Source organism: Alligator sinensis, unplaced genomic scaffold (genome assembly GCF_000455745.1).
Source record: "Alligator sinensis unplaced genomic scaffold, ASM45574v1 scaffold781_1, whole genome shotgun sequence".
In the NCBI taxonomy this organism is placed as follows: domain Eukaryota; kingdom Metazoa; phylum Chordata; order Crocodylia; family Alligatoridae; genus Alligator; species Alligator sinensis.
The window spans coordinates 2,899,261-2,912,543 of record NW_005841845.1 but is presented as its reverse complement, the minus strand read 5'-3'; the positions used below and the strand labels follow the sequence as shown (position 1 = coordinate 2,912,543).

General features: G+C 61.8%; 1 protein-coding gene across 1 annotated transcript in view; it reads right to left on the bottom strand.

Annotated features, from left to right (window-relative positions):
• The window catches only part of LOC112550695 (phosphatidylinositol 3-kinase regulatory subunit alpha-like), a 46,212-nt gene extending 41,935 nt beyond the window's left edge, over positions 1-4,277 (bottom strand). Inside the window, exons 1-2 of the mRNA XM_025207114.1 lie at positions 4,090-4,277; positions 3,048-3,433 (exon numbers count right to left, since the gene is read on the bottom strand). Of these exons, the coding sequence (XP_025062899.1) occupies positions 3,048-3,351 (304 nt within the window). The 5' untranslated portion in view covers positions 3,352-3,433; positions 4,090-4,277. The remainder of the gene's footprint in view (positions 1-3,047; positions 3,434-4,089) is intronic.
• Positions 4,278-13,283: the final 9,006 nt, after the last annotated feature.

The following is a 13,283-nucleotide window of genomic DNA, read 5'->3' as shown; positions in this document are numbered from 1 at the left end:
AGGAAGAGTTCCAGTAGTTGGGACGCTATATAACCCCCCGCCGCTCCCGTGTTGCCGGCCTTGCTCTTATCTCCCTGTTTAAATAGCAACAGCGCTGAGCTCCCAGATGCTGACGTGGGGCCTGGCAGCCTCAGCTGTCTGCGTGCTTTCCAACGGTCGGGGCCGTGTCCGTGTCCTGCTGTGGCTCAGGGACAGCGACCTCAGCATCACGTTTGCACTCAGCAGAAGCCCTGCTGGGAGGGAGACCACGGACTCCGAGCCCACGCTTGAGGTGGGATCCCGTCAGTCCTGTTTATCTTGTGAGCTCCTGATGGGGACCGGCATCCATGGGAGCGTGCATCCAGGTGTCCACGACTGGGCTGGGCAGGAGGAAGGAAGCGGAGTGGCTGCAGCTTGACAGAGAGGCGAGGTGACATGACCAAGGCCACATGGGGATGCCAGTGGCAGAGCCAGGAATGGCCCCAGGCTCTGTTGAGTCCCAGTTGAGGCCTGTCCCCCCTGCCACATGTGTCCTGCTGCTGCACTCCCTGCCCTTTGCTTTCCACAACAGGCTGTGGGGAGGGGACCGGACCCCTGGGGCTGCTGGCAGCGGTGCCTGCAAACCATCCCCGGAAAACCATAATCTAAGCTCTACGTAACTCTTCAAAGGGTCTTTGGACACTCAGGCTGGAAGGGGCCTCAGGAGGTCACAGCTAGTGCAGCCCACCACTCCAGGCAGGATCAGCCCGACTAACCCATCCCAGCCATGGGTCGGTCCAGCCTGCTCTTGCAAACTTCCCGGGATGGAGACTCCCCACCTCTCTAGGTACCTGGTCCAGTGCGTGACCCGCCTCAGAGTCAGAAAGTCCCTCCCAATCTCCAGCCTCAGTTTCCCCTGCTGCAGCTTGAAGCCATGGCTCCCTGCGGTCACAGTGAAAACCCCATCTCCGTCCTCTCTGTAATCGCCTTCCAAGTTGTTGAAGGCCATTATTAAATCCCCCTTGGCCTCCTCTTCTCCAGACCCAACCACTGCAGCTCTGCCAGCCCGTCCTCATCAGTCGTGCCCCCCGACCCCTGATCATTTGGGTTGCTCTGTGCTGGGATTTCCAACCAGTACGACCTGTCATGGTGACAAAAGCCCTTGCCCAGGGGTTGGCAATATTTGGGAGCCGCAGGTCAAATCAGAGCAGCTCTGGCCGGAGGAAGGCTGACCCGGCCCCCTGCCCCAGTGCCAGGCCCCGGTGCTCTGTTTTTTCAGGCTGGAGGATGTCGCTGGAGCCAGGCTGCGGGTTGCTGACCCCTAACAGGGAGGGCTTTGCACTGCTAACTCTCTCTGCCCAGAACAGGGGAGGGCCGCACCACAAATCCTCCCTGAGCTGCCCCATCCTGGACCCACATGGCTCCTCCAGACGGAGATGGGCTTCCTCATGGCCATTGCCGCTGCCACCACCAAGGCTGTTCTTCATTTCCCAGAGAGGGAAACTTCTCATCCAGGCAGCCCAGACCAAACGGGCCTCAACGTTGTCAGGCTCCAAGGCCCTCCTTCATAGACCCCAGATCCCCACCTCGGACAATGCCAGCTCTTTGCTTTCGCTCATCTCTTGACTGCGGCGAAAGGCTAGAGCAAGTCTTGTGTCGGGAGGACACGGCAGGTTTTGACCCTCTGGATTCCTGTTTAAAATCTCTGGGTTGCTCTTGTGAATCCACATAGGTGTTTGCTACCAGTGCTTAGGTTGGCTGGGCCCCCGCGGCACTCTTCAGAGCCTCTCCCAGCACCCCAGAGTCACCCCGGTTGAGAATCACATTGGATGCTTGGAGAAGAGTCTCCACTTGCCTCCTTTCAAGCAAAGCATTTCCCCTCTTTGCCCACATTCATTCAACAGTGGCAGAGCCTGAGCAGGTGACAGAGGTGGAGCTGCGTCTACAGGACAGAGGCTGTGCCTGGTTTGGAAGCAGGCGACAAATGACCCGACATCCTCCACCAGCTGCTGCGTCCGTCTCCCCAGCCGGCGGTCAGAGATTCTCCTGACTCATGATCAATGGCAGCAGGGGGGGAAGGGTCTCCCCTTTGCCCAGGTGCCCATGAGAGGCCATGGCACCTAACGAAGCAGGTGGATGAGCGTGTGCCAGGCTACCTGCCCTCAACACTTCAGCTGGGTGCATGCCATCTCTCCGCGCCCAGCTCCCGTTGCAAAGCCTCTCGGCACCTGTACTCAGGGGAGACCTGCGGGTAGTATAGGGCCAGTGACACACAGCTGAGCCATTGCAGCAGCAGCGGAGGGCAATGCCGTGCAGCAGACTTAGCAGCCATGTGTGCAGGGGGAAGTCAGGACCCCCTTGTCCCCATCTTGCATCAGCCAACCAGGGACAAATTGCAATGCTGCATCCTGCTCCTCTCTCCCCACTGACGCTGGAGGCTCCTGGCTTCAATACTCAAGCTCCGTGCACCCGGCGATTGCATCTAGTACAGCATCAAGCTGTGCCCCAGCACGGGGGAACTGATATTACAGGCGCAAGCAGAGACAGGCCAGCGTGGCAGGCGGGTCCTGGATGGCAGCTGGGAAGGGAGCGGTGCCCCTTGACCCAGCCTCACCCTGCTCACACGAACCAGGGCCTCTCTGCATGCCCATCTCTGCCAATACCCAGAGCCCTGCTCTCTATGCCTGCCAGCCTGGAAGTGGGTCCTTGCAAATGCCCGGTGCCCAACCGCAGCTGGGTCTCTCCGCAAGCATGGAGGAGCTTCTGCAAGTACCAGAGCAAGGAAGGGCAGGTGGAGCATTTTGGGGAGAGAGCACGGGGTGTGCACCTCCCGCTGCGGGGAACGGCAGGACAGAGCCACGACGACCTGCACCCCGAAAGGCCGGGGGTGTTGCTTTGGCACCTGGGGCAGGGGGTTGCTGCGAGACCCCCAGGCCACTCCACTCCCTGCTCAAAGCCATGGTGCCGTGTGGCTGCATCCTGCCCTGGGTTAAAGAGGGGTCCAAGAGCCAAGGTTGGGGGGGGCAGGAGTGCTCTTCTCCTCTGCACGAGGCTGGCCCGTGCCTCCCTCCGAACCCCAAGGTACTCACCTCGAAGCTGGCCGGCAGGCGCCCCGGGTGGGGCGGGTGGCACGGGCCGGGGCCTGGCTTTGGGGGCGATGGCCATGACCCTGACGGGCCCCACGTACTCCACATAGGTGCCCGGGAAGTCTCCGCGCTCCTTGGTGCGCTCGTTGAGGCCGCTGAGCCAGCCCTGGGGGCTCCGCTCGTCCCCCTCGGGCAGCCCTGCCACGCTCACCGTCAGCAGGTCCCCGGGGGCCAGCGCCAGGTCTTCGTCCCGCGCCTTTTGGTACTCATACAGTGCCCGGTACTGCAGCCCGTCCTGCGAGGCCATGGCTGGCGGGGCCGGGCCGGGACCCTCACTCGTCTGGCATCGAGGGTGCGGAGAGCAGAGGAAGGTCTCGGCTTCCCCGTCTCTGCGGGGGCAAGAGAGGAGCTGGGTTAGGGGCTCAGCAGCTCCATCCGGTCCCAGGAGCAGGCAAGAGCCGGGGTGCTGGCAGGAGGGGCCGGGAAGCCGACGGGCAGGTTGCCGGCTGGGCTGGGCACCGGCCTCTGCCCCTTTCCGGGCTGGCTCCATTGCAGCCGGGAGCACCGAGAAAGCCGCGGGGAGGGCTCCGGCGGAGGGGTGCTCCTGGCACCCCCAGCTCAGGCCCAGCCAGGATGACTCTGGTCCCTGCCCAGCTTCCTCGCCAGCCCCGGGGAGCGGAAATTAGCTTGCCGAAGGGAAAGCGGGGGTGGGCATGCGGTTGTGCGGGGGGGAGAGGAGGGCTGCCTTTCCCCGGCTTTGAGGACACACACACATACATGCCCAAATGCACATGCACACGTTTCCATAGGCAAGCAAATGCCTGCCCACACGCCTAGACACGCACGCACACACATGAACACACGCACTTGCTCATGCATGCACGCACGCACAAATGCACATGCACGCGCTTCCATATGCACGTTCGCGTGTGGATACACATACTCGCTCATGCACATGCACACGAAAGCTCCCCCCTTGGCTAACCTCCCCCGCCACCAGCGCCGCCTGCACCCCGGGGCCCCCCAACACGCGTGTGCGTCTTACCACGCCACGTCCCAGCTCCGCGGGTGGCCTGCGGAGGCTCACGCGCCCCACCCCGCGGGCTGAGGGGGCCAGGGAAGGGCTGGCTTGGCAGCTCCCCGCATCCGCCTGCCTCGTCTCCTCTCCCCCCCGGGCCCTGGACTCCCGGGCTGAGCTGGAGCGCACAGCCGCGGCCTCCTGTCCCCCCTGCTCCCCCGGGCTGCCTGCCGCTCCCGCACTGCCGCACGCTTTATACGCTTTTTGCAGTGATGTCAGTGGACACACCTCCTCGCTGGCTGTGCTAGCGCTGGCTGCAGTGCCAGGGGGACCAGAGCAGGGGCGGGGGGCGCGGGGAAGCGGGCAGGGAGGGAGGAAAGCAGCAGGCGGAGGGGGAAAGTCAATGGAGAAGCATCCCCAGGCCATAGCCCTGGTTCAAAATACAGCAGGAGGGAGATGGGAAAGATGGATGAAAGAGGGCCGGGGAGAAGGCGGAGGGAAGGGAAGGGAAGGGAAGGGAAGGGCCGCGCTGGGGGAGGCGCGAGGCCCACTCAGATGCAGGCCAAGCTGAGAGAGCCGGGGTGGGCGGCCGGGCGAGTCTCCAGGCCCCGGGGAGCAGAGGCAGGGAGAGTCGCGGCTCCAGATCCAGCCCCTTGTCGGAGACAGGATTGGCCCCGTTCAGACAAACCCATTGTCCAGCTTCCGAGCACAACTACTGTCACCCCCGATGCAGCACCGGGCGTTGCACCTGAGCCTGCCGCAGCCGGAGCAGGGGGGCCGCGGCGGCCATCGGCCTGATGCTGTAAACGATGCTCCAGAGACCCCAGGCCGAAGCCGTGCCCCTGCTGCAGAGGAAGGAAACGCCCCCAGTCCAAACCAGTCTGACCATGGGGTACAATCCCTTCCTGCCCCCAGTGCAGCGTCAGGCTGAGCCCGAGCGCAGAGGCAAGACCCTCCAGCCAGGACCCTGCAGGGTTGGTGCCAGGATCCAGCCCAGTCCCATCCCCCTCTGGGGGAGGCTTCAAAACCCTCTGACATGTCGGGGTGTCTCCAGAGCGGGGGGGTGATGCCAGCCCCAGTGCGAGGGAATCGGCTCCCAACAGGGTGCAGGGGTCCCAGGGCTGCCCCGGTCACGACAGCTCGGCTCTAGCAGCGCCAGGGTCCTGCGGGAGCCGGGAAGGATCCTGGGTGGCGGGTGCCCCCGTCCGAATCCGGAGGTTCGCACGAGCCCTGCGGCCCCCTGTGCTCAGCCGTTCTTCCCCTCCATGCAGGAGACCGCCCCAGCCCCCAGAGCCCAGCGCAGCAGGGGAAACTGAGGCACCCGAGGAGACGTGTCCTGCCCAAGGCTCAGAGCTGTGGGACCACCAGTGGGGCAGGGGTTTTGCAACGGTGCCAGCCTCCACTTTGGGGACCCTTAACCCTTTCCTGCCACTCTTCATTAGCCGCTGCATTACCCTGCTCCAGGTCCGGAGCCTGATGGGACCCCGACCCTGCCTGGGCTGGTCCCAGTACCCCCCCGAGTGCAGGGATAATCCTAGAGCCGTGGGGCTGGCAGGGGTCGCATCCAGTCCAACCCCCTGCCTGAGGCAGGATCAGCCCCAGACAATGCCCAGCCTCTGAGCAAAATGACCGTCACCCCTGACACAGCATCAGGCATCGCACCCGAAATCTGCCCCAGGGAAAGCAGGGGGGCAGTGGAGGCCAATGTCCTGCTGATGTAAAAAGCTGTTAATATGCAGCCCAGACACCACAGGGAGAGGCCGTGCCCCTGCTACAGAGGAAGGCAAAACCCGCCAGTCCAGACCAGTCTGACCATAGGGGGAAATCCCTTCCTGCCCCCAGTGTAGCATCGGGCTGAGCCTGAGTGCAGGGGCAAGACCCTCCAGCCAGAACCCTCTGGTTGGGTCCCAGCAGGAGCACTGGCACAGCCCAGCGTCCATCCCCAGCGCCCTGTCCATCCATCCCTGTAGCTCCGGGGAAAGCCAGTGGGGAAAGAAATGGAGCTGATGGCAGCCCCTCGGGTGCCCGAGGCTGGCAGCTGCTCCCTGCGCTTACCGAGGCCTCGATCCCCACAGGTCAGCACCCGCTTAGGGCGACGGGACCCCACCAAAGCCCATGCGGGGGATGAAAGCACACTCCGGGCCTCCGGCTTCGACTGCAGCGATAACCCGTGCAGCATGTGTCAAGCTGCCCTTCACAGAGCCACTGGCACCGGGCAGAGGGAGCTAATCATTAACCACCGCCCGGCTGCGGATGGGGAAACGCGCTCACTACCCAGGCTTTGGTGCCAGCCAGCAGCAGCCCAGTGGGGCCGTATCAGGGATGCTTGGACAATTAGGACAGGAGGAAGGGTCTGAGGGATGGGGAGAGGTTGTGCTCGTGTCTGTCTGGGGCTGGGGACAGTCATGGTCACACGCAGGCCGTGGGGTAGGCGGGGACAGGCCATCATGGGGACGTTGAAACTGGAAGGGACCCCGCCCCGCCGTGCATCCTTTGCTCTGCCACAGACTTCCTGACCAGCCTGGGGCACATCACTTAGCCTGGATCTACCTCCACCCTGCTCCATACCAGGGGTTCGTGCCTCAGTGCCCAGGACACGCTCAGGCTCACGTGTGTGGGTGGTCACATCCAAGTCAGCAGCAGCCCCCTGCCTGCCCTAACCAGGCCCAGGCCCAGGCCCCAGGGTGCTAGGCGCTGTACAAACACATAGCTGAGGCACAGCCGCCTGCCCAAAGCATCATGCTCCATCCAAGTAGGCAAAGGCTCTGCTTGGGTTGATCCTTTTTTGGCTTTCTGGGTTGGCCTTCTCCAGTGATCTGGGATGGATGGATGAGTCCCATGAGCTCAACAAGCAGCAGGAGCTGGCGGGGGCTGATCCTGCCTTCCACAAGGATGGGATCTTTACCGCAGGAGTGGCCCAGAGCTTGGGGCACGGGCAGGGAGCCTGCAATGGGAGCAGCTGGGGGAGAAGATGCCTTCGCCCCCGGGAACCCGTCGGAAGAGAAACCCGAGGCTGGGAGCGGAGCAGGGATCCAGCCCCAGATCGTGCCCTGCAAAGCAACTGACTGGGAGCTTCCCCGTGCGAAAACTCACCCAGGATGTCAGCAAATGCAGCCGATAGTGAGACCGAGGATCCCAGCTCGAGTCTCAGCCGTCTTTGTGGCTTGATCCTGTCTGGTTTTCAAGGACTTGGGCCCCTGGGTAAGGCTGAGGCCGGACAACTCGGTGCATGGCTGGCTTGGTGCCCAGGCCCTGCATTGCTGGGGCAGCTCTCTCCAGCCGCCCTGAGCCTCGCCGGGGGTCCTGTTGGCCCAAAGTCAAGTCTGCCTGCTCCCTCCTCTCCAAATGCAGTTATGGGGCACAAAAGCCACTCTCTTGCCAGGTGTCCTTGGCTTCCAGCCCATTCACCTGGCTGGCACCGGGCACAGGACCCACTTCCCGAGCCAGGAATAAGAGTCTGGGACCCAGAGAGAGCACCGTGTGTGCATCTCCCCCACCACCCTGCAAGCTGGCACAAAATGGGCGCAGCTGTGACTGCAGGCAAAGGAGGGGCATCTCCATTAAAGACACGGCAGGGTACCCGCCATCACCACTCAGCCTCTCCTGCCTGGCTTGTTTGCCTCTGTTTGTAGCAGACAGTGCTAGCTATCGTGGTGCCAGGTGCTGTACAAGTACAAGCTGCCCGCCTCTGAATTGCAGAGCATCAGGACCGAGCTCTGCAGCCTGGGGAGGGGGGGGAGGCTGGTGCTGGCAGGGATCAGATGTGAGCAGGGGCAGGAACGCCTGGGCTGGTGGGGAGCAGAAACGTGCTCTGGACTGAAAGCAACTGCCTCCTTCCAAAGGCTTCTCCCCTGCCGCGCCAGCGCCTGGCAGCCTGCACCCAGGTCCCCCGGCCAGGACGCCTGCTCAAAGGATGCCTCAAATTGTGGCAGGAACATGCACATACATGTGTGCACATGGCACACACCAACATGCATATATGCACATGCCACTGCATGCATGCATGTGCATGCCAACACATGCACACATACACATGCCACCGCACACACACCTGCACCCTCAATGCACGCACACATACACATGCCACCGCACACACGCCTGCACCCTCAATGCACGCACACATGCACATGCGACTGCACACACACACACCAATGCCCGCACGTATGCATATGCCATTGGACACATACCTGCACACGCCATTGCACACACACTTGCACATGCCACTGCGTGCACACGCCAATGCACTCACATACCAATGCATGCACACCTGCACACACCACTGGATGTGTGTGCACATGCAGGTGTGTGTATGCACACATGTGCATGCATAGACCTACATGCATGTACACGCACACGTGAACATGCACATGCACATGCACGTGCATGCATCTGTAGTCATACACACAAGTGTGCGTGTGTGCATACACACACATACCCATGGCTGCAGTAGCTCCATCCCAGCACCTCAGGGAAAGGCTGATGAGGATTGCAGCGGCCCTCTGCCTTGGGCAGAGTCCTGAACTGGCGACCAGATCCAGGCCTCCCAGCCCTGTGCAGAGGCTAAGCCAACCCCCAGGACCCCCCTTTCGCTGCAAAGTGGGGCTTTGCTCTGGGGCAGGGAGCCGGGGCCTGCCCCCGTGGGACTCGTGCCCTCCCAAGCTACAGGAGGTGATTGCCCCGTGCTCCCGCCTGGCAGGTGCCCCTGCTCAGTCTTTGCCCCCCATGACGTGCCGGGAAAAATCCCAGGCTGGGAACGTAAAAGGCGCCATGGCCCAGCTTGGGTTTAATGCAGGAGAGGCGTGAATGATTCATGGGCGACATAACCCCGAGGGGAGAGAGAGCTGCTGAGATACGGAGCCAGGCCGTGGTTAATATTTAATGGCCCGGGACGAATCCGCGGAGCTCACGCGAAGCAGCTCAGGCAGAGCCGGCCCCGCGTCGCGGGGGGAGGCACCGGTGCTCTCACGGAGACCCCTGCCCCAGCCAGTGTCACGTGGATGGTTCCCCTCCGCTGGGTTTTGGCTCAGAGAAACCTGCCTGGGCAGGCAGGTCAGCTGTCACCTGCCCCAGGGGATTCACACGGCAGTTTGAGTCCTGCACCAGCAGCACTGCAATTCCTAATTAATCGGGCAATTCATCCCCAAGATGCAGCTCCCCCATCTAGCAGCCCTGGACCACGGCTGCCCCGGGCGTTCCCGTCAGCGAGCTGCCGGAGCCCATGGGAGGCAGCCGCTTGCTCCTTCCTAACCAGCTCCAAGTTTCCAAACTCCAAGCTTTGCGTGAGACGAGGGCCAGGAAAGGCCAAGGCATGGGCCGTCGGAGCCAGGAAGAGGAGGCAAGCTCCGGGGTAACGTTCCCGCAGAGACGTGGCCTGAGCCTGCTTCTGAATGGACCTGTCTTGGAAAAAGCCAGGTGGGCCTCAGGGGGAGAGGAGATCCTGCCCCACGCTGGTCCCCGATGGCTCCAGTGCTGTCATTAATCTCGGGGTGTCTCCGCGACCAAGGCCGTGCATATGCCTATGACCTGCCTTTGATCTGCCGGGCACCAGGGACCTGCAGGAGCTAAATCTAGCCTGATTTTACCCTGCTGCAGCTGGCATGGGGTGTAAATCAGTGGTCCCTTGAGCCTGGCATGACACCGCACCATGGGGCTGAATGATCCCTTCCGCTCGGCACCGAGCAGGGCCAGGCTGGGAGAAGATGTGCAGCGGCAGGTGGAGATGGGGAAACCGAGGCAGAGACACCCACCCCCCTGGATCCCAGATCTGCCGGCCTTGCCAGGGGACCTGCTCCAGCCCTGTCCCCCTCGTTCGGGAGCAAATTCTTTCCAGCCCCGAACCTGCATCTCCCATGTGGCAGCTGCACCCATTGCTCTGTGCACCCAGGGAACCATCAATCCCGGTCCCTTTAAACCTCCCACGTTTGGCATGTGCCCACCCCCCGGCCCCTCTTCCCCTGGCTCAGGAACCTCAGGTCTTCCAGCCAGGACAGAGCTCATGGTCCAGCCAGCAAGGAGCCACAGAGACACTGATGGCCAGCTGTGCCCTCAGCCCAGGGGGAAAACCCGAGGCCTGAGACGGTGGCTCCGAGGCCGCGTCGTGGGCTGTGATGGGTGCTGACGACTCTGGGAGCAGTAGGGGGAAGTTCTCGGAGTGGGTATGGACTGAACCCCGGCTCTAGCATGGTGCTTCCACCACTACCTCTGCCTGCTAGGCCCATTTTGCAGATGAGGAAACTGAGGAACGGTGACAGCAATGTGCCCAAGGCCCCAGCAGAGCTGGGGAAGAGACCCCCATTGCTCCAGATCCTAGTCCAGCCCCACGTTTGCTGCTGTGGCGTGAGATGGGTTTTCAGCTCCATCTCTCCGTGCCCTGAGCCCCAGCACACACCGGCTCAGAGCCGAGAAGGAAGGCGGGGTGAGGGGGAAGCGATCCTGGCTTGCATGGTCCTGCTTTGCTGGGGGATAGAGAGAGAGAGCCCCTCTCCTCCCTCCACCCGCAGCTCTTTGGCAGCAGGAAGCTTTCGTGCCACCAGCCCGGGCTGGCTTCGGGCTCCAGGCTGCGGTGGGGCCGGCTCACAGCAGGATGCCCCTCCACCTGCCCAGCTTGCACGCAAGGCCTGCCAGGCGCTCCGGCTGCGTTAGGCACGCTTCCCCGGGCAGGCGCTGGGGAGCACGGGAGACCAGCCATGAGCAGGCATCTCCGCCCGAGCTCAGCAGAGCTGCCCCTCCATGCCCCAGGCAGCTGCAAGAGAAGGGCAGACCCCCAGCCTGGCCCTGCAGCTTCTCAGCGCAACCCCTCTGCCACTGCCCAGCCCCAGGGACATGGTCTCCTCTCCAGCTGTCCTGGGACTGCCCCGGGCACTCAGGATAGCATTTCTGCAGCCAACCTGCCCCTGCTCAGGCTGCTCTCCATAGCTCCCAGCCAGCCTGGCCTGGCCTCCTCTGCACCTGGGGAGAGAAGCTGACTTGGCCTCGACACCTAGTATATAACGTGCCTCCAAATGCCCCCAGCCCCCTGCCCTCAAAGGGCATCTCCATCAGAGGGCAGCTCCCACCCCAGCGAGCTCCCGGCAGCCGCCTCTGCTAACACAGGGGTTAGGCATCATCTCTCCTTTTAAATGGCCTGGAGGTCCCAGGATTGACATTACCCTTTCTCAGGCCCCTGCTACATGTTGCATATATCAGGCAATTTGCTGCTGAGTGGTGCAATAAATGTAGGCCGACCAGGCCTGCAAAGCGATTTGCACGGGATAAAAATGACCTGACAGCTACACAAAGAGCCGAGCGGCTCTGAAGTAAGTGCCTGGAAACCTGGTTTCTAGCCAGCTTGAAGCATGTGGCAAGGCCCTTTGGGGACGCGACCGTTTGCTAGGGCTCTTCTCCTCCATGGAGACCAGTATTCAGCAGCAGCTTGGGCTTTAGGTCAGCAGGAGCAAGAAGACAAGTCAGACGCAGATTAGGCTCTGCCCCTGCTCTCTGCAGCGGTAACTCTGGAAAATAAAAATAAAAAAGCCCCTTCATAATCTCGTTCAAAAACAAGGCACGTATTATATTTGGGGGCACGTTATAGATCAGAAAAGATGGCGGGGCAGCATGCTGCAGCCAGACCCGGCGCTTTCCATCCTGGGGAGCGAGCAGAGCTTTTGTGGGAGAAGCCTGTTTGCTATGTAAAATACAGCCTGCCAGCCCCATGGCGGCAGCTTGTAGCCAGGTGCATTCAGGACCGCCGCATCCGAGTGGGAAGGAAATAGGTCCTTTAAGGGGGGATTGCTGTGGCGACAGGCTCCTTCCTGTGCATCCCGGGGTGCCCATCACTGCAGCCTCTGGCCTTCCAGCAAGAGCAAAGATGCTGATGGGGATGGCGGGGTGCTCTTCGGTGGCTGGGCTGCTGTGAGGGAGGCGGCGGGGAAGCCCTGGCTGTAGGTCTCAGGGGGCTTTGGAGGTTTCCCTGTCCCTTATTCTCCGGACCAGGTCTAGCCGAGGAGAGGCCTTGCAGTGCTTCTCTGTGCTCGACTCACCCCATCTCCAGCCCCAGTAAAGCAATGGGAGGGCACAGGCGCGGGCACAGTCAGGCAGGGCCGGGGCAGTTTGGTGGCAATGCCCTCCCTGCCTCCATCGCATGCCATGGGGCTGCTTAAAAAGGTTTTGTGCCTCAGTTTCCCCTCTGCCCCCTCCCCACCCAAATGCCCATGTCCTTGGCTGTAATCAGCTACACAGCCCACGCGCCAATCCCCAGGCTTCCCCCGTGTCACAGACTGTGGGACCTCCCATACCCACATATACAGCCCCTAGCATACGCTGGTACATACCCCACTCCCACCCAGGGGGGCAGCTTTGGACTGGGAGTGGGAAAAGGAAGGACAGGGTGTCACAACAAAGCCCCCCATCCTTTTTTGTCCGTCTCAGAAGCCCATAGCTAGCAGCAACCTCTGTGAAGACCCCGTCTGCAGCCCCCCCGACTGCCTTCCAGCCCTCGTGTGGGTCAGTGTGATCTCAACCCTGCTTCGTAGACGGGGCAGGAGACGTGAGTGCCAAGCCCCAGGTCACGGAGGGAGGCTGTGTTAGAGCAAGGAAGCGTGCCCGGCTCTTCTCAGCCCCCGGCTGGCTCCCTCCCCCTGCATCCAGCTTGCCCAGCAGCCGACTCTGCTCATTAGTAGTTGTCATGAATCTTTGGAGAGTTGAGGTCCCAGGCAGCACGGGGCTGCCCCAGGCAGTCAGGGGGATGATGCTCTGTGCCCATCCTCACCCTACCAGCCCCCGGCTCAGCTCCCGGACTGTGCTGCTTCCCTCTAGCCTCCGCGGCCCTTAAGAAATGACCTGCGCAGCAATCGCTGGTTCATTGCCCCAAAGCAATCGCCAAGGCCTCTTGCAATTGCACAGGGTCGTTATGAAAAGCAAGGCTCCAATTAACCAAGAGGAGTGGCCTGGAATTGCCTCTTAGCCTTTGAGACCTTCCCGGTTCGCTTATGAAATGGGAGATGATCTGCAGGCAGCTGGATACGGGGAGGCCTAAAAGCATCTCGCAGAGCTATGCGTGACCGTGAGCAGATCTAGGGTTTTAGAAAAAAGGGTGCAAAGGATGTGGTGCATCATAACACACAATACAACACGCATTTTCCTCCGGTCAAAGGGAAACGAGAAGCTTCACTACTGTTCTAGGGGGCTAGCGCTATATTATTCAGTTTAAGATCAAAGCAGGACTGAATATAGCCATAGGAATC